The sequence below is a fragment of the Scyliorhinus torazame genome, chromosome 4, assembly GCF_047496885.1.
Source record: "Scyliorhinus torazame isolate Kashiwa2021f chromosome 4, sScyTor2.1, whole genome shotgun sequence".
In the NCBI taxonomy this organism is placed as follows: domain Eukaryota; kingdom Metazoa; phylum Chordata; class Chondrichthyes; order Carcharhiniformes; family Scyliorhinidae; genus Scyliorhinus; species Scyliorhinus torazame.
In genome coordinates, this window is record NC_092710.1 from 294055177 (window position 1) to 294081925 (window position 26749).

The following is a 26749-nucleotide window of genomic DNA, read 5'->3' on the forward strand; positions in this document are numbered from 1 at the left end:
TGGAGAGTGGCGAATTTCGTGCCCCTGTTCAAAAAAGGGCATAGAGATAACCCTGGGAATTACAGGCCAGTTAGTCTTACTTCGGTGGTCGGCAAAGTAATGGAAAGGGTACTGAGGGATGGGATTTCTGAGCATCTGGAAAGACACTTCTTGATTAGGGAGTCAGCACGGATTTGTGAGGGGTAGGTCTTGCCTCACAAGTCTTATTGAATTCTTTGAGGAGGTGACCAAGCACATTGATGAAGGTAAAGCAGTGGATGTAGTGTACATGGATTTTAGTAAGGCATTTGATAAGGTTCCCCATGGTAGGCTTATGCAGAAAGTAAGGAGGCATGGTATAGTGGAGAATTTAGCCAGTTGGATAACGAACTGGCTAACCGATAGAAGTCAGAGAGTGGTGGTGGATGGCAAATATTTAGCCTGGAGCCCAGTTACCAGTGGCGTACCGTAGGGATCAGTTCTGGGTCCTCTGCTGTTTGTGATTTTCATTGATGACTTGGATGAGGGAGTTGAAGGGTGGGTCAGTAAATTTGCAGATGATACGGAGATTGGTGGAGTTGTGGATAATGAGGAGGGCTGTTGTCGGCTGCAAAGAGACATAGATAGGATGCAGAGCTGGGCTGAGAAGTGGCAGATGGAGTTTAACCCTGAAAAGTGTGAGATTGTCCATTTTGGAAGGACAAATATGAATGCAGAATACAGGGTTAATGGTCGGGTTCTTGGTAATGTGGAGGAGCAGAGAGATCTTGGGGTCTATGTTAATAGATCTTTGAAAGTTGCCACTCAAGTTGCCATGATTCTGGATATGAGCGAAAGTAACAGGGTAGTTATTATGGGAGACTTTAACTTTCCAAATATTGACTGGAAAAGATATAGTTCGAGTACAATAGATGGGTCGTTTTTTGTACAGTGTGTGCAGGAGGGTTTCCTGAAACAATATGTTGACAGGCCAACAAGAGGCGAGGCCACGTTGGATTTGGTTTTGGGTAATGAACCAGGCCAGGTGTTGGATTTGGAGGTAGGAGAGCACTTTGGGGACAGTGACCACAATTCGGTGACGTTTACGTTAATGATGGTAAGGGATAAGTATACACCGCAGGGCAAGAGTTATAGCTGGGGGAAGGGCAATTATGATGCCATTAGACGTGACTTGGGGGGGATAAGGTGGAGAAGTAGGCTGCAAGTGTTGGGCACACTGGATAAGTGGGGCTTGTTCAAGGATCAGCTACTGCGTGTTCTTGATAAGTATGTACCGGTCAGACAGGGAGGAAGGCGTCGAGCGAGGGAACCGTGGTTTACCAAGGAAGTGGAATCTCTTGTTAAGAGGAAGAAGGAGGCCTATGTGAAGATGAAGTGTGAAGTTTCGGTTGGGGCGATGGATAGTTACAAGGTAGCGAGGAAGGATCTAAAGAGAGAGCTAAGACGAGCAAGGAGGGGACATGAGAAGTATTTGGCAGGAAGGATCAAGGAAAACCCAAAAGCTTTCTATAGGTATGTCAGGAATAAGCGAATGACTAGGGAAAGAGTAGGACCAGTCAAGGACAGGGATGGGAAATTGTGTGTGGAGTCTGAAGAGATAGGCGAGATACTAAATGAATATTTTTCGTCAGTATTCACTCAGGAAAAAGATAATGTTGTGGAGGAGAATGCTGAGCCCCAGGCTAATAGAATAGATGGCATTGAGGTACGTAGGGAAGAGGTGTTGGCAATTCTGGACAGGCTGAAAATAGACAAGTCCCCGGGACCTGATGGGATTTATCCTAGGATTCTCTGGGAGGCCAGGGAAGAGATTGCTGGACCTTTGGCTTTGATATTTATGTCATCATTGGCTACAGGAATAGTGCCAGAGGACTGGAGGACAGCAAATGTGGTCCCTTTGTTCAAAAAGGGGAGCAGAGACAACCCCGGCAACTATAGACCGGTGAGCCTCACGTCTGTAGTGGGTAAAGTCTTGGAGGGGATTATAAGAGACAAGATTTATAATCATCTAGATAGGAATAATATGATCAGGGATAGTCAGCATGGCTTTGTGAAGGGTAGGTCATGCCTCACAAACCTTATTGAGTTCTTTGAGAAGGTGACTGAACAGGTAGATGAGGGTAGAGCAGTTGATGTGGTGTATATGTATTTCAGCAAAGCGTTTGATAAGGTTCCCCACGGTAGGCTATTGCAGAAAATACGGAGGCTGGGGATTGAGGGTGATTTAGAGATGTGGATCAGAAATTGGCTAGCTGAAAGACAGAGGGTGGTGGTTGATGGGAACTGTTCAGAATGGAGTACAGTCACAAGTGGAGTGATCTGTTCTGGGGCCGTTGCTGTTTGTCATTTTTATCAATGACCTAGAGGAAGGCGCAGAAGGGTGGGTGAGTAAATTTGCAGACGATACTAAAGTCGGTGGTGTTGTCGATAGTGTGGAAGGATGTAGCAGGTTACAGAGGGATATAGATAAGCTGCAGAGCTGGGCTGAGAGGTGGCAAATGGAGTTTAATGTAGAGAAGTGTGAGGTGATTCACTTTGGAAGGAATAACAGGAATGCGGAATATTTGGCTAATGGTAAAGTTCTTGAAAGTGTGGATGAGCAGAGGGATCTAGGTGTCCATGTACATAGATCCCTGAAAGTTGCCACCCAGGTTGATAGGGTTGTGAAGAAGGCCTATGGAGTGTTGGCCTTTATTGGTAGAGGGATTGAGTTCCGGAGTCGGGAGGTCATGTTGCAGCTGTACAGAACTCTGGTACGGCCGCATTTGGAGTATTGCGTACAGTTCTGGTCACCGCATTATAGGAAGGACGTGGAGGCTTTGGAGCGGGTGCAGAGATTTACCAGGATGTTGCCTGGTATGGAGGGAAAATCTTATGAGGAAAGGCTGATGGACTTGAGGTTGTTTTCGTTGGAGAGAAGAAGGTTAAGAGGAGACTTAATAGAGGCATACAAAATGATCAGGGGGTTGGATAGGGTGGACAGTGAGAGCCTTCTCCCGCGGATGGATATGGCTGGCACGAGGGGACATAACTTTAAACTGAGGGTTAATAGATATAGGACAGAGGTCAGAGGTAGGTTCTTTACGCAAAGAGTAGTGAGGCCGTGGAATGCCCTGCCTGCTACAGTAGTGAGCTCGCCAACATTGAGGGCATTTAAAAGTTTATTGGATAAACATATGGATGATAATGGCATAGTGTAGGTTAGATGGCTTTTGTTTCGGTGCAACATCGTGGGCCGAAGAGCCTGTACTGCACTGTATTGTTCTATGTTCAAGTGGATAGAGCTGTGAAGAAGGTCTATGGTGTGCTAGCGTTCATTAGCAGAGGGATTGAATTTAAGAGCCAAAGTGTTGATACAGCTGTACAAAACCTTGGTAAGGCCACATTTGGAATACTGTGTGCAGTTCTGGTTGCTTCATTTTAGGAAGGATGTGCAAAGGTGCAAAGGAGACTTACCAGGATGGAGAGTAGGTCTTACGAGGAAAGGTTGAGGGTGCTAGGCCTTTTCTCATTAGAACGGAGGATGAGGAGCGACTTGATAAGAGGTTTATAAAATGATCAGGGGAATAGATAGACAGTCAGAGACATTTCCTCAGGTGGAACAAAGAATTACAAGGGGTCATAAATTTAAGGTGAATGGTGGAAGATATAGGGGGGATGTCAGAGGAAAGTTCTTTACCCAGAGAGTAGTGGGGGCATGGAATGCACTGCCTGTGGAAGTAGTTGAGTCGGAAACATTAGGGACCTTCAAGCGGCTATTGGATAGGTACATGGATTACGGTAGAATGCTGAGGTGTAGATTGATTTGTTCTTAATCTAGGAAAAACGTTCGGCACAACATCATGGGCCGAAGGGCCTGTTCCGTGCTGTATTTTCTATGGTCTATGGTGAATACTGAGGCAAAGTATTCATTTCCGCTGGTTTCATACATAGATTCCCTCCAATATCCTTGAATGGACCAACCCTTTCTCTGGCTACCCTCTTGCTCTTTACATACATATAAAACGCCTTAGGATTTTCTTTAATCCTGTTTGCCAATGACATTTCATGACCCCTTTTATCCTTCCTAATTCTTACCTTAAGTTCCTTCCGACTTGCTTTATATTCTTCAAGAGCTTCATCTGTCCTAAGCCTTTTAGACCCAACGAATGCTTCCTTTTTCTTATTCTGTTTTATTCTTCTCTCCTCTTCCGAAACCAGCTCATTCTCTGCTGCCAGCACTCTTGCAGCCATTACGCCCCTGCCCTCTGGAACTGTTTCCCGCCAAATCCTTTCACTTTTCCCACCTTTTCTGCCTTCGAAAGAACCAGTTCTTCAATTTTGTTTTCACCTCCACTTTTTGCTTGCCCTTCAGTCTTTGTTTCCCTCCATCCCTTAAATGGACTCAAAATGTCTTTAGGTATGAGGAACACACTCGACATTAGAGTTTTGGAAGGCTATGCACATTGTAATTAAAGAGCAAGATATAAAACAGCTCTGGAAAGGAAATAGGCTTAATAGCAAGAAGTGAAGGATATCAAAAAATGGTAATTTCTCAGTCGAGGAAGAAATGATCTGTGAAGAGCCTCAGTAATTGATCCAAGGACCACTTACTCCTCATGACAGACAAAATGGGTGGTATATGCATAATCTCCATGCGATCAAAATGAGAGGTAGCACAGGCAATGGAAAACTATACACAAAGAAATTAAACTGATTACCTTGTAGAGTGTGGATCAAAACAAGTCCCCCATATCTGAATCCACCCCCACCACGCCTTGTGAATTCAGCTCTTACTGTGGGTGTACTGACTGCTAAATTTAAGAGAATCGTAGAAATTACAGCATAGTGAGAGACCACTGCATAGGTGCCCAGTGCTTGTTTTTCAACTGTACCTGGTTCCTTCAGTCCCAGTTCCCAAAGAAATGACAGTACGGAGGTAACCAATGAACATTTGGTGACTGAGCCAGTTGATGACAGGTGAAATTCAATGTAAGTTTAAAATAGTAACTAGGCAGTAACGGGATCCAATCTGGAGTGCAGATTGCATAATCATTATTAATAATTTGTTAGACCGCTGCCAGACCTGCTGAGATTTTCCAGCATTTTCTCTTTCGTTTCAGATTCCAGCATCCGCAGTAATTTGCTTTTATTTTTAATAATTTGTTCGCCCTCCGACATTGAAGAAGACAGGCAGAATAGCAGTGCATTTTCCATAGTGAGGTCGCCGAGGACTGATGAAATCTATTTTTGATCAGAATGAGTCTCCTTCTTCGGCAATCACTCGCTAATGAGAATGATTGTCCATCTAAAGAAACTCAAGTGTTATTGGTCATGGGGCCTGTGGGTCCTTGCATGACCGATGAGCTCGATCTCAGAGCTGCATCTCCGACCGCACACTTGGTGTTTACATAGTGCAAAAGGAGGCCATTCGGCCCATCGAGTCTGCACCGACCCACTTAAGCCCTTACTTCCACCCTATCCCCATAACCTAATAACCCCCTCCTAACATTTTTGGACACTAACGGCAATTTAGCATGGCCAATCCACCAACCTGCACGTCTTTAGACTTGTAGATGTCTTGGACTTGGGAGGTCAGATCGGTCCTTGGACTCCAGATCCCTGGTATTCTTTTCTCGTGTTCCTTTTCTGGACCACCTCCTGCTGGTTATGATTGAGGACCTCGATTCTTTTCAGGTGAAATGCCCTTAGCTGTTGTTTAATGTGATGAGCATTGCAGGTGATGCTTCCATAGATGCTTTCTCAACTGTGCTTTCTTATCTTGAGCCAGTTGCATCCCACTTTTCGATTTTTCAGTTTTGGAGTTACTTCTAGCTATCGTGTCGTCGTTGCTTAGTTGGTAGTACACTCATCCGAGTCAGCAGGTTGGAGATTCAGGTCCACAAATTTTCACCATTGGAAAGGGAACGAGCAAAACCGATTTGACCAAATTCTTTGTCGTGGCGATGTTCACCTAACGGGGCACTTGGGTTAAAAATGAGGAAGGTGCCAAAGGGTGTCAAGCTGTGGACTAAACTGCTAAGAAGGATCACAGAAGCACATCATATAAAGGAATTCGAGAGACAGCAGATGCATTTCTAGCAAGAGAAGGGATTGAAGGATTATGGTACGAATGTTGGTTGATAAGGGGTGTACAAAGTTCAACTTCAAACAATGCAAACGGCAAATCATAGGTTAATCATACAGATTTCAAAGAATATCATCAATATTGCAAGAATTTAATCATTTCCATAAAGTAAAGTTGTTCACTTTAATGCCAGGTTGAATGAATCGTACTTTCATACTGATGTATAACCATGAGGTACTTTGGCAGTAATATCTTCACAGTTCCAACAGAAATAAAAATTGCCAGTGTTCAATACAAGGGGTTTTGTTAATGGGCAATAAATCTATTTAAAATGTTATTTACATGAGCTGATTATAGATAACTAACTTATACACAAATATGGTGAAACAAGATAGGGTATACCCAAGTGTCAAGTGATAACCAAGCCATAAAACTCGGGCTGGGTCTAGCAGCAAAATGTTAGAAAGGCAAATTCATCAAGGTGGTAATTTTACTTTCAAAGCACTAAAATTGGGAGTTATTTCTGTATAAAAACCTTCTAGTCAGTCTCACAGACGTTGGCTTATCCATGGGAGATGTGGTGTGTTTTTAATTCTTTATTACACTCCTGAGTAAAACTACTACCACAAACCTAACAAAGTATTCATTCACCTGGAAAACATTCAAGTATCTCAGCGATCAGTAGTTTGTTTCTCAAAACATTATTTTTCCTACGTCAGACATTGTATTTCAAAGACAACAGTTAGGCAACCGATAGGTGTCATCAAACGGTGATCAGTTGGATAATTCATGGCCACTCGTTCCAAGTACTCATGTTTCTGAGGCCTGATGAGATATTAAACTGGTTTCAGTAATTCTCCCCACCTTAGCCTCCAGGATTCGCCTTTGCTTTGCTAACCTGCAAAACCTCTTGGGTCACGCTCTCCACTGGGGTGAAAGGTCGGGGCCCTCATGCTCCACAGAAATGAGCAGCTTTGACCAGCGTCTCACACGCTGCTGTCTCCATGGAAACGGGCCTCCCAAGCTGGCATCTCCATGGAAACGAGCTTTCCCAGGCCAGCCTTTCACAGGGTCTGTTATCGCCATAGGAACACGGGTCTGCGGGCACCTACTTGCATAACATCCTATTGCCCCCTCACCGTTAAACACTATTACCCCCTTGAAAGATGGGGGCAAAACAAAATTAAAAGATTCCTCACCACAATAACAGAAAGAACCTGTGCTGGGAGCTGCTGTTACCTCAGACAGTGACACAGTCGGACAGCAGCACCATTACTTCACATTCAGTACATTTAATATAGATTTTTCTGTCTGGACAGGTCAAACACTGACAGACTGCCACAAAGGGGGGAGCTGAGCTTAGTTTTTCTATGGGTGGAGCTGCAGTGTGGAAGCTTGGCTTCCACCCGGGGTAGTCAGCCCCAGGCTGCTCTTGTGCACCCACTGCAGCAGAGTGGTAAGAGAGCAGCCTTCCTGCCTATCTGCCCATCCTCCCGGGGAGCAGGAAGATGTGTTCTGTCTCTCTCTGGCAACTGGATTTGAAGTCAGACCTGAGGAATGAAATGTCAGTGCAATAAACACCCGACAACAGCCCATCTACCCAGGTTATAGAAGATTTATTTTGCACGCCACAGGGCCACGGTCATCACTCCCATCCCGCCCCAGCGAGATTTGTGTGGGTGAATGGCTAAGATGGTGGGGAGTGGGGTGTTTGCATTATTTTCCAGGGCGTTCCCACCACCCACTATTATTACTTCCCTGAAGTCAGGTGCAGGATGGCCACCGAGCCTAAATGCCTGGGAACCTCATTTAAACACATCATCGAGACAGGCCTGATAAAAGCAAATTACTGTGGAATCTGAAACAAAAACAGAAAACGCTGGACAATCGCAGCAGGTCTGACAGCGTCTGTGGAGAGAGAATTAAGCTGATGTCTCAAGTGTGGAAGACTCTTTGGCAAAGCTGAAGAGAACTGAAATAGGGTCAGACCTATACTGTTTTTTTTTTTGGGGGGGAGGAGCGGCGTGAAGCGATGGAGCTGGATAGAGGGCCAGCGATAGTTGGAGATTGACAAAGGTGTTGTGGACAGAAAGACAAAGGAAATGTAAATGGAGGTGATTAAGACCAAGACGGGGGCTGATAAGAGATTAGAACGTGTTTGTGGCAGAGCAAAGGTGAATAGTGTGGCAAAGGCCAACTAGTGACATGGAACAGATGGCACAAATAGGGTGGGGGAAGGGGGGGGGGGGGGGGGGAAGACAATGGTGAGGGGAAAACAGATCAATGGAAGATATGAAAATAAGTTACAGTATGAAGTCTTACAACACCAGGTTAAAGTCCAACAGGTTTGTTTCAAATCACTAGCTTTCGGAGCACTGCTCCTTCCTCAGGTGAGTTAATTCACCCGAGGAAGGTGCAGTGCTCCGAAAGCTAGTGATTTGAAACAAAACCTGTTGGGACTTTAACCTGCTGTTGTAAGACGTCTTACCGTGCTCACCCCAGTCCAACGCCAGCATCTCCACATCATGAAAATAAATTGATAAGAAATAAAAATGGGGTGAAGGTGGAGGAGAGAGTTCACAGTCTAAAGTTGTTGAACTCAATGTTAAGTCCGGAAGGCTGTAGCGGCCTAATCAGAAGAGGAGGTTTGTGCTGGGCTGCACTGAACAATGCAGAAGGCCAAGGACGGACATGTGGATGTGAGAGCAGGACGGTTAGTTGAAATGGCAAGCGACAGGAAGGTCTGCTTATCGACGGACCGAAGGTGTTCTGCAAAGTGGTCACACAGTCTGCGTTTAGTCTCTCCAATGTAGAGCAGACCTCACTGGGAGCAGAGACTGCAATAGACCAGATTAAGGTGCACGTGAAGTGCTGCCTCACTTGAAAAGTTTGTTTAGGGCCTGGGGTAGTGGGCAGGGAGGAGGTAAAGATTGCATGGGTGTGTGCCATGGGAGGAGGGTGATGGAGGAGTGGACCAGGATATCCCAGAGGGAATGGTCCCTACGGAATGCTTACAGGGGGAGTGAGGGTAAGTTGTGCTTGTTGGTGGCATCAAGCTGCAGTTGGCGGAACTGGGGGAGGATGATCCTTTGAATGAGGAGGCTGGTGGGGTGAAAAGTGAGAGCAAGAGGGACACTATCCTGGTTCTGGGAGGGAGGAGATGGGGTGAGAGCAGAGGTGTGGGAGATGGGTCGGACACGGTTTAACGACCGTAGTGGGTGGGAAACCATGATTAAGGAAGAATAAACACATGTCAACAGCACCGTTTTGGAAAGTAGCATCATTGGAACAGATGTGGAGGAGGTGAAGGAACTGGGAGAATGGGATGGAGTCCTTACAGGATGCGGGGTGTGAAGAGCTGTAGTCGTAGCTGTGGGAGTCAATGGGTTTGTAATGGATACTTCTGGATAGTCTAGCCCCAGAAATTGAAATAGAAAAGTCAAGGAAGGCAAGAGAAGTGTCGGAGATGGGCCATGTGAGGTGATAAAGAGGGGTGGAAATTGTAAACAAAATGAATACATTTATCCAGGTCCAGACGGGAACATGAAGTTGCACCAAAACAATCATCGCTGTACCGCTAAAAGAGTTGTGGGATGGGGCGGAGTATGATTGGAACAAGTAATGTTCCACATACCCCATAAAGAGACAGGCTAAAGTGGGACCCATGCAGGTCCCCATAGCCAACCTTTGGTTTGGAGGAAGCGAGGCATGTTAAAGGTGAATTTGTTCAGTGAGAGGACAAGTTCAGCCAGGCGGAGGAGAGTGGCGGTGGATAGGGATTGTTCAGGATTGTTGAAAAACACCTGAAAGTTATTCCTGCCACTATAAGTCATCCCCACCTGGGTGATAACCCCTCCCCACTCACCGCGTCTATCGCAAACCTGTCAAATCACCGCCTCACCCCAAATCAGAACTCATCTCGCTGAGGGAACATTTCCTTGGGTCCCCAGCAATCAGAGGTCCACCAATTTTAACAACATTCCCACCAGCTGAATGACAGGAGTCAGTGTTGGGTTAAAACCAATGTGGTCTCACACTCTAGGAAGCCAATTTCCTGGCTGACACCCCCCCCCCTCAATTCCCAAGTTAAAATCTGCCTGTTTCTGGCTTGTCCACTACAAGGAAAGTCAAAGAGGAAATCCTGCGACAGAAACAAAAAGTAGCAGGGCCACAATTTTTTTGCATCAACATTTCCTCTCCAGTGACAGCAACAGTATAGAGACTGCTCCTGATCAAATAATTCATTTATTTATGGTTAGGGATCGGAATTGCACATGAAATAAATAAAAGGTGAGAACTGCCAGTGTGCCCTTTTCTGAGCTGGCACTGTTGATTCTTTTGAAGTTGTAAAACATGTTTTAGCTTATCCATGCCTGTCATAACTTCACACGTTTGCCTCAAACTTGCTAAACCTGAGTGTTTCTAATGACGGGGATTTTTTGTATCCTTGGCCTTTCCCATCACCTTGGACTTCCTCCTGTCTGGCCTCCTGCACCTTTCGTCAATACTCGGTATGCACTCAAGGTGCCACACTTGATCGTTACTGGCTCGGGGGTAAACCGCTTCTATGTAATGTCGAATAAGCCTTAAGCGGACTGGATCCAGCTGCTTCTTGTTACAGGCGCCTGAGTGGTTGTACTGTAGTCTGAGATTTTCGGAAGTGAATAGCTCCGGGAACATCCTGACAAGAAGCCGGGCGGCAAAGTTCCCAATTGACAAGCTGTCCTGAACTATTTCCTTTAACTCTTTAGTCGAAAGCAGATGCTTATTTGGGACTGGGAAATCAAGAGTGGGCATGGTTAATTGATCAAGTGCCAGTTTGCAGAAGTTCCTGTGGTACCGCTCTGTTCTCTCTGGTGCGAGCAGGACTGCTTCCGTTCTGACTGGCTCCGGTTGCACTGACGTCGTGGGCTCTTCCTTCACGGTGACGACAATGGTTTTCTTCCTCCGTTGTTGATAAACGCGCCTCTGTTCTGTATCTCGGCGGCGGCACCTCTCGTCCAGCTTGGAAACAAACTCTTGATTCCATGCCTTGTCGCACTTGGCTCTGGGGTACATCAGCTGCACGTAGTGTCGGATCAGCTTTATCCGGACGGGGTCCAGCTGCTTTTTGCCAAGGGAGCCACTACAGTTATATTGCTTCCTCAGGTTCTCCGGCGTAAAAAGCTCAGGGAACAACCTCACCAACAAGCGTGAGGCAAAGTTTCCAATGGACAAGCTGCTCTCGTAAATGTTTTTTAGCTGCTGTTTGCTGAGTACATAGTTTGGGCAAGGTACCTCAAAATCTGGAGGGGGGATGACGAGGCTGTTAAAATCAACGGGCATGAGCCAGATTTTCTTCGACTTCTGGGTGGATTTATCCAAGTCACAGTTGTCATTGCTCGCAGCCGTGGATAGACTCGGGGAACACCGACTTCCATTTGTGAAGGTGTTCAGCTCGTATCCATTGGAATTCACACTTGCTAGCTCTTCATCCACCTTGCGGGTGACCTGCTGAAACCAAATCTTGTCTTCTTGCATGTCGGGGAAGTAGATTTCTACATATCTGCGGACAATCTGCAGTCTCTGCGGATCGAGCGCTTGCTTTACAGACGAACCATAACAGCTGGATTGTGACCCCAAACACCTCATGTCAAAGAGCTCCGGAAAGAGTCTGTGTACCAGCAAAATGGCAAATTCTCCCGGAGACGAAGCTTCATCCAAGTACTCGCTGATCTCCTGGGGCTCCAGAACCAAGTCCGAGGTATTACTGCTGCAGGAATCCAAGGACAGCCCTTCATCTTGTGTGCTGTTGTCAATGTAGCAGTTTGGCTGGGGCTGTTCCACCTCACGGTCTGACTCATAAAAGCTGATCACCTTAGCGTTCTGCTGGCCGCTCTCCATTTCTCTCTGTGCCCAGAACCTGTTGAAAAAATGGTTTATTTGTGGCAGGCACTCCGCCTGCCAGACGTCGCCATTCCTGGCCAATGGATAACAGACCTCAATATAGTTTCTGATGAGCTGGAGATGAAGAGAGTCCAGCTTCTTCTCAGACATGGAGCCACATGCATTGCAGCCCCTGCTGACCCCCTGGTCTTCAGTGAAGAGCTCCGGAAAGAGCTGCACAAGCAATCGACAGGCGAAGTCTCCGGCGGAGGAGCTCTGCTCCAGGACCTGCTTGAGTTCTGCATTGTTGAGCTGGTACTCGGTGGGTGGCGAGAACTCCACCACCAAATCGCCGGGGTTCACGTGCTTTTTAATTCTGTTCACCTCCAACGATAGCAGATCGATTTTGCTGTGCAGTTGGGTCATGGTAGAGTTCAAAGTGTTGAGAGTGAAAATCATTTTATGGATTAAGGAATACAGGGTTGAATTATCGTCAATCCCCTGGGCTGACAAGGCAGAACAGTAACTCTTGTGGTTGTCATTAAGATTTTGCTGTTCTAAGAGGCTGCTGAGGTAAACTCTCTCTGAAGACTCAGCGGGGGGGTGCTGATCGACAGTCTGTACGTTTCGCCGCTCTGCTATTTTGTGCGAGATGCTATACAGTGGCTTCCTGTACGAGGGTTTGTCCTGAGGACCATCTTCACATTCCATCAACAAATCTGTAGTGGCCTCCTTTACTTTGCCTGCAACATCGGAGTTTCCCTGGGAAGAAACTGCAGAGTCTATGCCGTTTAGACTTGCAAACCTGTCCTTAAAACACAAAGTACAACATTTTTAGTGAATACTGCACAGTGAGAGAATACAAGCAAATGTATATGCTGTCCATATATTTTACACCACCTCTATCTCACAAACCAATAGCAAATATTTCTCTACATTTTTCTACTTGCTTTGTTCAAATGATATTCAATTTGAATAGATTGGAGGCTCGCCGTCCCACTACTCAATGGGTGTGGTGGGCACTTTACGTTACATTTTAAAAAAACTAAAGTGCAACGCGCACCAATTTCTATTCCATTGAATAACAATCCAACTGCACTAGTTGGGGAAGGTGGTGGCCTATTGGTATTGTCACTGGACTAGTAACGCATTGGAGACCCTGGTTCAAATCTAAAATTGTGGAATTAAAAGTCTAATGATAACCATGAAACTATTGCGATTGTCTTAAAAACCTACCTGGTTAGGGAAGGAAATCTGCCATCTTTACCTGGCCTGGCCTACATGTGACACCGGACCCACAGCAATGTGGTTGACTCTTAAATGCCCTCTGAAATGACAACTCAGTTCAAAGGTAATTAGGGATGAGCTGGCCCAACCAGCGACACCCACATCCCATGAATTATTCCCATCCCATGAATGGTCCCATGAATAATCCCATTATTATGGGAGCAGTGGGCAGCACGGTAGCATTGTGGATAGCACAATTGCTTCACAGCTCCAGGGTCCCAGGTTCGATTCCGGCTTGGGTCACTGTCTGTGCGGAGTCTGCACATCCTCCCCGTGTCTGCGTGGGTTTCCTCCGGGTGCTCCGGTTCCTCCCACAGTCCAAAGATGTGCAGGTTAGGTGGATTGGCCATGATAAATTGCCCTTAGTGTCCAAAATTGCCTTTAGTGTTGGGTGGAGTTACTGGGTTGTGGGGATAGGGTGGAGGTGTGGGCCTTGGGTAGGGTGCTCTTTCCAAGAGCAGACTCGATGAGCCAAGTGGCCTCCTTCTGCACTGTAAATTCTATGATTATTATTATTATTCTGAATGGAATTTTTAAAAATCTGAACACACAGAGGGGACGAACCGTGGGCGGGATTCTCTGTTGCCCAATGCCGAAATCGGGAACGGCAATTGGGTGGAGAATTGCTCCCGATGCCAAAATCGGGGAAGGCGCCGTTTTAAATCCGGGTCGTGATGCTCCGCCCCCTCCAAATCGGCACCATCGAGTCGCTCGCCGTGCGCAGTCGCAACTGCGTTTGCATATCATTATCGAGCCCACCCGCGATGCTTCGCCTCCAAAGGGCCGAGTTCCCCGACGGCGCGGGCCGCATGTGATCTGAACAATCGTGAACCTGGCGTGGTGGCTGCGGAGCGAGAGATAGAGGGCGTACGGACAGCGTCCAGCACCGCCATACTTCGCCAACAGCCGTGCCGCTGGCCGGGGGGCTTCCGCCAGGTCTGGGGGGAGTAGTAGGGGGTGGCCAGCAGGTCAGTTGTGGGGTTAGGGCAGTCCAGCACAACCGGCGCCATCTTTTCGGGCGCGATCGGTGCGAGAGTGGGGGGGTGTAAGCGTACGCGCGGCTGCAGCTTGTCCAGTTAAATTTCTAGTCAATGGTAACCACTAGGATGTTGGAGGAGGAGAACTCTATACTGTTAATTTTGTTGAAAGTTAAGGGTTGTCTCTCATTGGAGATTGTCATTGCCTGGCACTTGTGTTGCGTCAATATTGCCTACCACTTACCGGCCCCTATACCTCTTTGCACCAATCACTGATAATGGGCGTGGCCACTGAGAAAGCAACCTGTTGAACTACTGCTGCTCTGAGCCAGCTCCTGAGAGGTGCATGAAAATCAGAGCTGGGTTGTCCAGTTCCAGTCACTAACCATGCACTTCCCCCAGCTGAACAGCAACGTAACTGTGATCAAGAGCTTAGTAAAGAGGGGAATCAAACCTACATTCTACCACAGCAGACTAAAGTGCATCAGTACTCCAAAGCCTAGTCCTGTCATGTGGCTCTAAGTTAAAGCACATTAAAATATAATCAATAACATTTAAGCAGGGTATTTCTTTGGAATAAAGCGTGACAAGGCATTATTCCAAAGAAAGGTTAAAAGATATTTGTACGGTTAGAATATACTGCAGCGTGGGCGATATTTACCTCACAAATAATTCTTCTCCTTTTACGGATGACGGCACTCTCGTATTCCGGAATCATCTCACCAAAACCATTTTGTATCGGCGTTCGTTTTGCTGTATCCTGTACATTGTTGGGCTCTACAGCTCTATCTGGACTGCAGCCACCCACATCACCTTCTTTGGTGCTAATTTCTGCTTTGACCCTGTCAATATCGACCTTTGTCACTGCGAAGGGAAAGGAAAACATAAAGCTATCAAGTTATTTTTTTCCCACATTACGAGAATAGCGATCATTGATTTCTCAGTTCAAGCTTTATCTGAACTCAAGCTTTATTTTGCTCTACCTCTTTCCGACGAACAAAATTGTAGTTGACTTGAACATCAGAGTTACAACAGAGGATATTCAGGGAACTTCAGTACCTTGGATATTTGCAGACATAGGCAACTGATAACCATGCCTCTTCAGTGTGAAAACCAAGGCCTTTGTTTCAAAATTTATGAAGTTTATATAAACGCAATTTGGCAATTAACTTAAAAGCTCTAAGAACCGTCAGCAAGTCAAATATTAGCAAACATCAGGAGATTAAACACTTGCTTTGAGTACTTCTTCAAAGGTTTATATAAAGGTTGAGATTTCTTGAACCGTCTGCTTATTTCTGGAAAGGTTTTCTCTTCAAATCCCTCTACCCATCCCACTGTCACAAACTTCCCATTCAATACAGGTGTATCTGACATCTTAAATGTTGCCGCCTTGGCTCAAAATGCTGGTTCTAATGAAATGAAATGAAAGTCGCTTATTGTCACAATAGGCTTCAATGAAGTTACTGTGAAAAGCCCCTAGTCGCCACATTCCGGCGCCTGTTCGGGGAGGCTGGTACGGGATGTTTTCCATCTAAAAGTAACTCTACCACACCCTCAACTTGGTTCTCCCAGAAGTTCAAAGGTTTTTAATTCTTTTAGCCAACACACAAAATTTCAACTGAACTCTGTTTCAGATGTTTTCCCTTCTTCAGCCGGCTTGTTCTCAAACTTGAAACCTAAAGTTCTTGATGATAGAATCACACCATTAAAGGTCTGTGACCTTTTCTTCCCTCTATTGTTTATATCCCAGGCAATCTGGTCACATGACAATTTTCTGGAAGCTGGGTGTTTTGCCAGAAAACATGTCCTAGAGAAACCTTGGGCAGAATTTCCTATTTTTGAGACCAAGTGCGGTGCCAGGATATTTTGGCAGCGCCCACCCCATTGGCCAGAATGTCGGGAACGCTTTCCTCGGACCTTTGAATCTAACATCTGATGGTGTGTCTGGAGCTGATTCAACCGCCCACCATCAGATGTTCGATTCAAAGGTCCGAGTGTCATATTTAAGTGCCAGTCCAACGCATACATCTCACTCTCTCCAGCCCACCTGTCTTCAGGACACATGCAGCGATGTCTTCCAGCTACAAGAAAGCCAAAAGCCTCAGGAAGATGGCAGCACTCCGCTTTACCCAGCAAGCCTTCGAGGTCTTGATCAGAGTACTGGGGGCGCAAGGCATGTCCTGTATCCCAGGGATGGCTCCAGGAAGCACACCAACCTATTGTCTCTGGCCTGGGAAGCCATCGCAGAGCAGGTCAGCATGGGTGGCATCCACATCCAGAGCGTCATCCAGTGTAGGAAGAGGATAAATGATCTCATCTGCTCTGTCAGGGTAAGTCATCCTTCAAATCCCATCAATATTAAACTCTCCCCATGCCCCCATGCACTCAAACAGCGGCTCTTTTCACGGATCTCACACAACCATTGACGGGGGACACATATCAATACCTCTACTTCTCTGATGGCGATGTTCACATCACCACCATCCCATCTATCATAGATACATAGAATTTACAGTGCAGAAGGAGGCCATTCGGCCCATCGAGTCTGCACCGGCTCTTGGAAAGAACACCCTACCCAAGTCCACACCTCCACCCCATCCCCATAACCCAGAAACCCCACCCAGCACTAAGGGCAATTTTGGACACTAAGGGCAATTTAGCATAGCCAATCCACCTAACCTGCACATCTTTGGACTGTGGGAGGAAACCGGAGCACCCAGAGGAAACCCACGCAGACACGGGGAGAACGTGCAAACTCCGCACAGACAGTGACCCAGCGGGGAATCGAACCTGGGACCCTGGAGCTGTGAAGCAATTGTGCTAACCACCATGCTACCGTGCTGCCCCATAGATTATTATTCTATGATAATCTATGAAAATCATGTTGCTCACAATCCATCCTCTGGCCCTACTGAGAAGGCTCAACACTCACAGGGAGCATGCACCTGATCCAGCCTCTGCTCCATCCCTTCTCAACATGCCATCTTTCATCTTCATACAGATCAAGCTTGTACATAAGAGGCGCAAAAGATTTCAGACTGGGGAGGGACAATCGACATCAGTGCCCCCATTGTGTTATTTTAAAATTAATTTATGGGATGTAGACTTCACTGGCTTGGCCAGCTTTTGTTGCCGATCAGTGAAAGAACGGCAATATATTTCCAAGTCAGGATGGTGAGTGACTTGAGGAGGCTGCAGCCGAACTGGGGTGGACAGTGATCGCTCTTTTGGGGAAGGAGAGATCAGCCTTTCCCAGCAACATAATACGGATCACAGCTCCATCACTTCGCCAAGGCCTGACAAACACAGTGAGTCACATATAATGCTTATGCTCATCAACTGAAATGCTATTCTCTATTTTCTAGGCACTGGCATGTTGAGGTCCACGAGATAGCTGACCAGCCACCCAGACCATGAATGAAGAGGAAGCTCTGGAAGAACCATCGCTCACACATACCCTGTTCCAGTGCAGAGACACACACCTCAGTGAGGCTCTCGATCAGGCTCGGGCCAACTTTCTGGAGAACACCTTACTGACACAACCCTACACCAGTCAAAGGCAGGAATAATTAACCCAGGTCTCTGGCCCTCAGAGGGCTGCTGGAGAACAGCCACCCACCCGCTCAGTCCCAGTCAGACGATGAGCCTCTGGAAGCAGCCGCCAACTCAATGGTGGATATGTGGAACACCAGGCAGAGTTCAACACTCATCAGACTAAACGATGGAGGAATCCGTCGACTTTCAGTCTGATGTCATGGCTCTGACATGCGAGCACCTAGAGATCACCTGGGGAAGGTTGGCGACCACCATGGAGCCTTTGTTCCAGCAGATCTTGCTGGATTGGTGCTCAGCCTCACTTTCGATAGCCACGCGCCCTGATGGGCACCATCAAGATGTAGGCGGCTGAAATGAGGCACCAAGGCCTCCCTCCAGGTGCACCATCTCCTGCAGGAGTCAAGATGGGCCCTCGGGCATCCAAAGGGAGGATGAGCGTCAGCTGGACACCCCAGGGCCTGCTCTCAGTACCCTCAAAGGGTGTGTAGCCACTTTCAGTCCCCTCTATGTGTGACCCCTTACACTCCAGCTGCTTTGGCTGTCGAGGGTGACTCTACTCGTGACCATCATCAGGCTGAGGCCCAGGTCACCAGAGGACGACTGCCAAGGTCATCACCAACATCAGGAAGTAACATTCAGCAAGTTGTTTCCACCTCTGCTGAGGATGTTGGGGCTGCACCCAGGCATGGTGGTAGGGTTAGGATAGTGAGGACATTTTGATGTCGCTTTTGGGTCACGGGTGTGTAATCAAAGTACCCTTTTGTGAATACATTTGATGGTAACGTAAATGTTTTGGTCAACTGAAGAGGTTGTGACCTTGTACATTGGAATCCTCTTATGTCACAATTTAGCATCCTCCCATTCAAAGTGTTCCACTGTGAGAAGAACATTCCCGTGATGTCAAACTCAGTCGAGCTAGTCTCCGCATCCTTGCGTGATGTCAGGGAGAGGTGTTTAAATCTCTATTTGAAGTGTGTCGTGTAAGAGTTTCTAACGAACACCATTGAGTTAGGGAAGCTCATCAGCACTGACATTCTAGCAGCATTTGTGTCTCCTCAGTGGTAGTGGAGGAAAACATATACGAGAGGGCATCCCCACACATGCAGCAGTGTTTGAATCATTAGATGGCGGATAAATCTTTAAGTCTGCTTTTTTTTTTGTCTCTCTCGCACATGCTCGCCTCCCTCGCACGCGCTCGCCTCCCTCGCACGCGCTCGCCTCCCTCGCACACTCGCCTCTCTCACACGCACTCGCCTCACACACTCGCCTCTCTCACACACGCTCGCCTCTCTCACACACGCTCGCCTCTCTCACACACGCTCGCCAATCTCTCACACACGCTCGCCAATCTCTCACACACGCTCGCCAATCTCTCACACACGCTCGCCAATCTCTCACACACGCTCGCCAATCTCTCACACACGCTCGCCAATCTCACACACACACTCGCCAATCTCACACACACACTCGCCAATCTCACACACACACTCGCCAATCTCACACACACTCGCCTCGCTCACACACACTCGCCTCTCTCACACACACTCGCCTCTCTCACACACACTCGCCTCTCTCACACACACTCGCCTCTCTCACACACACTCGCCTCTCTCACACACACTCGCCTCTCTCACACACACTCGCCTCTCTCACACACACTCGCCTCTCTCACACACACTCGCCTCTCTCACACACACTCGCCTCTCTCACACACACTCGCCTCTCTCACACACACTCGCCTCTCTCACACACACTCGCCTCTCTCACACACACTCGCCTCTCTCACACACACTCGCCTCTCTCACACACACTCGCCTCTCACACACACTCGCCTCTCTCACACACACTCGCCTCTCTCACACACACTCGCCTCTCTCACACACACTCGCCTCTCACACACACTCGCCTCTCTCACACACACTCGCCTCTCTCACACACACTCGTCTCTCTCACACACACTCGCCTCTCTCTCACACACACTCGCCTCTCACACACACACTCGCATCTCTCACACACACACTCGCCTCTCGCACACTCGCCTCTCTCGCACACTCGCCTCTCTCGCACACTCGCCTCTCTCGCACACTCGCCTCTCTCGCACACTCGCCTCTCTCGCACACTCGCCTCCCTCACCCACACTCGCCAATCTCTCACACACACTCGCCAATCTCTCACACACTCTCGCCAATCTCTCACACACACTCACCAATCTCTCACACACACTTGCCAATCTCTCACACACACTTGCCAATCTCTCACACACACTCGCCTCTCTCTCACACACACTCGCCTCTCTCACACACTCGCCTCTCTCTCACACACACTCGCCTCTCTCTCACACAAACCCGCCTCTCTCTCACACAAACTCGCCTCTCTCTGACACTCATTCCCTTCTCTCACACATACACACTCTTGCTCCCCTCTCTCTACCACTCACACTCACACCTCTATTGCTCTCATGCACATTCACACATGCCTCTCTTGCACCACACACACTCAACTTTCACCACACACTCAATTCTCTCACACCCACACTTAGCTCCCTCACACCCACACTCAACTCTCTCGTAAATCCCTTAGCCCAGCAGTACACTCCTCCCACCCTGCCTCAGATCAGGGTACTTCATTTTGAGCCAGCTCCATTTCTATGATACTACAAAATTTTAATTCTCCCCCTCTCACTGTCCGTGTGCCAGATATATACCTGGAACCTCAAGATATGAAGATAGAGCTTCCTCCTGTTGTTCTCCAACACCGCCAACCCCCCCAACAATTTTGGATCCTGCAGTCCTTCGATGGAGATTCCTACCCTCCCCCACACCCAAGTCCACCACTGGTGATGTGCCCATGCCACATGTCGACCTGTACCCATTTAGAGGCTGTGTACCTGGTAACCTACCAAGATGAACTGCCCCCCCCCAAAACGGAGAGCTTCACATCACCACCCCCCCCCCCCTCCCACCCACACACACTTTTATTATGTGTTTACAATCTACATGCTGCAGATGTCTCCAGTTACCCTCACCATTCCATCTGCAGCCCATTCCAGATTCTGCCAAGCCCAGGGGAAGTGACTGTGAGACAGGCCTGCACACCAAGCTTTGCTATTTCCTCTGGAGCACAGATCTCTTGTCCCTCCGCGCTAACATACACCGTGCTCCCAATGATTCCTCCTGCTACATGCCCCCTGCACCCCTGGACTGTCTCCAGTCTCTGCCATCTGACTGTGAGGTTCACATAGCCCCTGTAATCTGTGACTCCATGTCACATCACTGCAGGAGTGTCTGAGCTCTGTGGGGTCTGACTGCAAACCCCAGACCAACGGCTTGAACATTCACAGAGTTCCACATTGCCATTAAGTCTAAGAACTACATTTGTCACTCCCAGATAAACAGCCACCAACCTCCTTTTTGTGTCTCCATGCACCCCACCACTCATGTGTCACACTGACAACACCCCCCTTCCTATTTCAGAGTCTGCATGCATACCCTTCCAGTAAAAAATGTTATCCCTTTAATGTTTATCATGTACCAGTTTCCCACCTCTCAGTCTACCCACTGTTACTCAACCTCCTCTACCTCCCTGCCCCTACCTTCCATCGTGGGTGTTCCATCACCCACTCATAGCCTTTCCACAACCTTCCTTCACCACTGCCCCCCCCCCTTGCGTTTTCTCTTCTCCGTCACAGCCCGTGCACAGCCTTCCTTCTCAGCTGCACCCCATCCCATGCTCGTCACCCACACCCTCACTTCACACACCATGCCCGGTTGCAATGTTCATTTGCAAGAGTGGAGTTCAGCCTGAGTATCCCAGCACAGTGATGCCCTCATGGACAATGGTGTCAGCCACTGGGAGCATTCCCCAACCCTGGGAGCAGTACTGTCAGTGTCTGCAAGTGGAGGCCTGCATGAGTCCCGCACCACAGTCCTGTCTTTGTGGACAATGTAGGTAAAGAGCAGGAACAGACCTACAGCCCCAGCTGTGTTCATCGCAACAAGACAGGCGCAGCGCTATGGCAGGTATGCTAAGTATGTTGCCCTCACCTCAAAATCATGCATGTCACTCATTTTCAAACGGTTTTGAGGCTGGCATAATTTCTCGCTGCTGTAAGATTGGAAGGCGCGAAGAGATTCCATCGAGCAGCTGTTTTATGAGCATTCATGAGATGTAAATGAATGTAAATGGTGTTGACGCCACTAGGCAGCGGAATCACCGACAAACCATTACCCACCACAGGGGGAATTGCAAACCGTTTTGAAGCAGCCGGTTTTCCAGCTTTTTGCCTGCCGCTAGATTCTTCGCTCCCACCACCAAACCCGCCATGGGTAGGGTGGGAAAATTTCACTCCTAGTTCTTAAAGAGACCATGGCCCTTCCCCCCCATTTCCTGTTGTTGCTGCAACTTGCTAACCTGCACCCACATGACATGATAGGCTTAAAGTGCTTCACCGATGCAAAAGTGATCAGACATCTTTATGTATGGGGAGATGGGTTAAAAAGATAGCGACGAAAGGCAAGATAAAATAAGTACGTTTTTGAGGAGGAGGATTTGAAAGAGGGGAAATAGAAACAAATTCAAGAGTGCAGGGGAGAAATTCCACAATGTGGGACTGAAAAGGCTGAAGGCTGTGGCTGAAAGTGGATCCAAAGGGTGCCAAAGTCAGCAGTGCAGAAAGGATATTGTGGAATTTAAATTTGACGAAGGAACTATAGGTGAGAACAAGAATTTTGAAATTAATGTGTTAGAGATAGGGGGCTAAATTTTCCCACATTACAACTGCAAAAGGTGCATCGCTGTAAAAATAAAATGTTGACCTGTCCCGAGATTGTGAAGAATGCAATAAAACAGCAAATTCTTCGCCTTTCTTCCATCGGAAATTGTTGTGAATAAGGAGTGGGACTGGGGGCAGATGGCAGAACATTCAGGAGGCCAGCAAGGAGAGCTGTGGGAGAATTGAGTCTGGAGATGACAAAGATTAGAATCTGATTTTCAAATGCTGTGGGGGAATGAAGGACAACTCATCACCACCTTCACAAGTTATTGCAAATGGGCAATAAATACTACCCTTGTCAGTGGGGCTGGGCTTAACCTAGATTCATAGATTCATAGAATTTACAGTGCAGAAGGAGGGCCATTCGGCCCATCGAGTCTGCACCGGCTCTTGAAAAGAGCACCCTACCCAAGGTCAACACCTCCACCCTATCCCCATAACCCAGTAACCCCATCCAACACTAAGGCAATTTTGGACACTAAGGGCAATTAATCATGGCCAATCCACCTAACCCGCACATCTTTGGACTGTGGGAGGAAACCGGAGCACCCGGAGGAAACCCACGCACACCCGGGGAGGATGTGCAGACTCCGCACAGACAGTGACCCAAGCCGGAATCGAACCTGGGACCCTGGAGCTGTGAAGCAATTGTGCTATCCACAATGATACCGTGCTGCCCTAAGCAAATATTCGGAGAGAGAGGACAGAGAGAGAGAGAGAGAGACGTGATAAGGTGTAGAAATTAAAGCAGCAGTCACACATGATGGCTTCAACTTTGCAGCTGTCGAGTCACAAACAGTTTTTATTCATCCAGGACTTGCTGTCAGCTACGTGGTCAGACAGTAGAGCAGCAGTCAGAGAGACAGTGACAGAGAAGAGGAGCTGTGTTTGTTCACACCAGCAGATACCTGAAAATATACAAGTGATGCTGCTGATGGGTGCATTTGGATGGAGAGAGAACAGTAACCAGAGATGAAGCTGCTAAATATACCCTGCTGACCATGTGGAAGTAAACATCATTACAAGAGATGTGATTTTCCCGATGTTACAAGTAGGAATGGGACCATACAAAGCAGTGTCCAGTGCAAAGGAGATTTGGAGATGTCAACATCACCGAGTGCTGTGCAGAGGACAGAGACAGCCTACCATGTTTATAACGCCGACTGATGTGTGGTGCCGTGATCGTATCGTGGTTAGTATTCTGCATTGTGGCCACAGCAACCTCGGTTCGAATCCAAGTCACGCAGCAATTATTTTATGGGTGGGCACGGTAGCACAGTGGTTAGCACTTTTACTTCACAGCGGTTAGCAGTTGTATTTCACAGCGCCAGGGACCAGGGTTCAATTCCCGCTTTGGGTCACCGTCTGTGCGGAGTCTGCACGCTCTCCCCGTGTCTGCGTGGGTTTCCTCCAGGTGCTCTCCTTTCCTCCCACAAGTCCCGAAAAGACGTGCTGTTAGGTGAATTGGACATTCTAAATTCTCCCTCTGTGTACCCGAACAGGCGCCATAGTGTGGTGACTAGGGATTTTCACAGCAACTTCATTTCAGTGTAAATGTAAGCTACTTGTGACACTAATAAAGATTATTACTATTTTATAGTCACAAACGGTGTTAGTGGAAACATACCATATTGAAGGTATTCAAAGGACAGTGATGGGAGTGAAGTTTGAGGAGGAAGATTGCAATGAGAAAGGGTAGTCTGGTATTGGGCTTACTCTCTAGGATAATCCTGACCAGTGGCAGGGTTTGGACTGGAGATAGAAGCATTTTAATGGAAAGGGTGGGAAAAACAGAATAAGAGGTTATTTAAAAAAAGACGTGAAGGTCTTACCAACCATAAAAAGCATCTGGAGTCACTTTGGAGAGTTGTGACAAAGTTAGGGGATTCCCTACTGTATAGTACTTAGCGCAGTATTGGAGTACAATATTATTCAGTTCCAGCCCTCTGCAGGAGGGAGACTGCGTCTCTACATTTGTAGAATTGTGGAGAATTGATTTTTTAAAAGTTATTCACATGTATGACTATTTAGCAATAGCATTTATCCTACCACTGACTGATGAAAAATTTATATACTGGTTATCTCCACGGCAACATATTGTTTCCTGGCTTGCCAGATCATTCTGTAAATAAGTAAAGTGTCAGGGTGTACCTGAAGGAACAATAATAGTTGCCTAAATTTAATTCCCTTTAATTAATTTTAATGTTAATTATCATCTAGTCTTATCAGGTTGCATGCATACATATATTTACTGGAGGTTTAGTGTCTCTCGGATTGGCATTTTCCATTGGGGCAACAGGCATATTATAATTCATAATATATTTCAGTGGTTATTTAGTAGGTGGGCCCTTGACGGCACTAAATCCTATAATTAAGAAAACTCTTAACAAAAAAGTTAATAATGCACAAAGATATTGACAATTTTGCTATAAATAATGAACTGAGTAAATCATTGTCCGGCATGCATACAGTAAGATACACAAGATCACTTAAAAAAAATTTTTTTAGAGTACCCAATTCATTTTTTCCAAGGGGCAATTTAGCATGGCAATCCTCCTAATCGGCACATCTTTGGGTTGTGGGGGCGAAACCCACGCAAACACGGGGAGAATTTGCAAACTCCACATGGACAGTGACCCAGAGCCGGGATCGAACTTGGGACCTCAGCGCCGTGAGGCAGCAGGGCTAACCCACTGCGCCACCGTTGCTGCCCTATACAAGATCATTTTAAAGGGATGCAGCGTAGTACACAGGGTCTGCAGAGCCCAACCAGTGACACCCACTTCCCGTAAATGAATTTTCAAAAATCCCTCTCAAACTCAATATAAAATTAATGATATTATGATTGCTCGGTCACAGAGGCTCCTTTTCTACATTCATTAAAAATGTCTCATTGCAGAATATTGGGTTAGGTGCCTGCCAATCACAAGTTAAATCATAAACCTGTGGTATGTGCGACCCAAGTGTTATTGCATCACTTTGTCCATCTGGCAGGCACTGGGTACGAAGCTAGTACGAAGAAACATTAGTGAAACTACAGGAGTTACCAGGAGCCACTAAAAAGGGAACGGAAATAAAACCAATTCACGTTCCTGCTGTAAAGTCAGTTGCTTCTCTTACAACCTTTGTCCACATATTGTTGAATTAGTCTGCAAATCTGTGTTTCATCTGTGTATGGCATGAATCCCATTACATCAAGAAGGCCTTTCCTCCTGCTCCCCCCCCCCCCCCCCCCCCCGCAAAATAATAATTATAAAGGAATTTACCATGTGCTCCTAAATCTTCATCTTACTGACCGAAGGGTTTTGAACTATGAATGGTGCTCTGGGTCCAGATTCTTCATTCTGCGCTGCAATGTTCATTGTCTATTTGGAATAAAGAACTTTACAGTTAAATACAAAGTATGTGAATAACGGCTAATAAAGCTATCTGGATTAACAGCTAGCGAAGCTAAATATTCAGTCGTTCTTGCCTGACAAACCCTTTTGGATTTATCCGTTTTTCTGGGGATAATTCATTCGACAGTTAATTTGGCCAAGGTGAAACTTTTACTCTGCCAAGTGAATGACAAAAGTCTGAGAAAAAAATGAGTCACTTATGCTGAATTTATCTCTATTTTCCAGACTAAATGTTATGTTAACTCGTTTATTATTATAAGAACTAAAACTTATAAAGAAGAAAAAAAAAACTACTTTTTAATTATCCTTATGAAACACACCTATTTCATTTCCTGCATTTGAACAGAATGAAACTGTTGACATTTAGGGGTAGAAGGTTCTGCTCAACAGTGAGATTATTCTGAGAAATTGTCCGCATAACACTTTCACGCATGCAACGCACAACAGAAATGTTCTTTAACAGAAGTAAATCAGTGGAAGTTGGCATTCTGGGGAGCAGGTCGGACGTAACTGGCTTTTCTCACCACAACGTTTTCACAAAGTTAAAGCAACAACTGCAGTGAGAAAAGTGGAGAAGATGCACCCATTCTTAGAAAGCACGTCAACACTTCCAAAGGAGCTTTTATTTTGACCTTGGGACATACAACATGGCCATTATGGTGTGATGGGGAGTCAACTTGTTTAACCACAATACCCTGGCGTGATTATAAGCGACTGGACTTGGGGGTGGGTGGTTAGTTGGCAGACCCCCCAAAAAGTCACCATAAAGTTGATTACTCCTTGACTCCCAAGTAAATCTGAGTTGCAGTGAGTTGGCCATGTCCCTTGGACATGGGGGTGGGCAGGGTCG

General features: G+C 47.0%; 1 protein-coding gene across 2 annotated transcripts; it reads right to left on the reverse strand.

Annotated features, from left to right (window-relative positions):
- Positions 1–6178: 6178 nt before the first annotated feature.
- On the reverse strand, positions 6179–26308 carry bend3 (BEN domain containing 3). 2 transcript variants are annotated; one of them, XM_072499934.1, is made up of 4 exons: positions 26220–26308; positions 25768–25866; positions 14837–15039; positions 6179–12716 (listed from the first exon to the last, which is right to left on the reverse strand). In XM_072499934.1, exon 4 carries the CDS (start codon positions 12620–12622, stop codon positions 10469–10471), a length of 2154 nt encoding a protein of 717 aa, XP_072356035.1. In that variant the 5' UTR covers positions 12623–12716; positions 14837–15039; positions 25768–25866; positions 26220–26308; the 3' UTR covers positions 6179–10468. The 2 variants fall into 2 exon arrangements, with proteins under 2 accessions (XP_072356035.1, XP_072356034.1); XM_072499933.1 differs by having other exon boundaries at positions 6179–12721.
- Positions 26309–26749: the final 441 nt, after the last annotated feature.

Bases quoted from the DNA above. Each gene is read 5' to 3' on its own strand.
- bend3 (XM_072499933.1), bottom strand. From the start codon at position 14,893: ATGATTCCGGAATACGAGAGTGCCGTCATCCGTAAAAGGAGAAGAATT. The intron at 12,722-14,836 runs GTAAATATCGCC...TTGTGTTTTAAG, and splicing joins GGAGAAGAATTATTTGTGAG to GACAGGTTTGCAAGTCTAAA.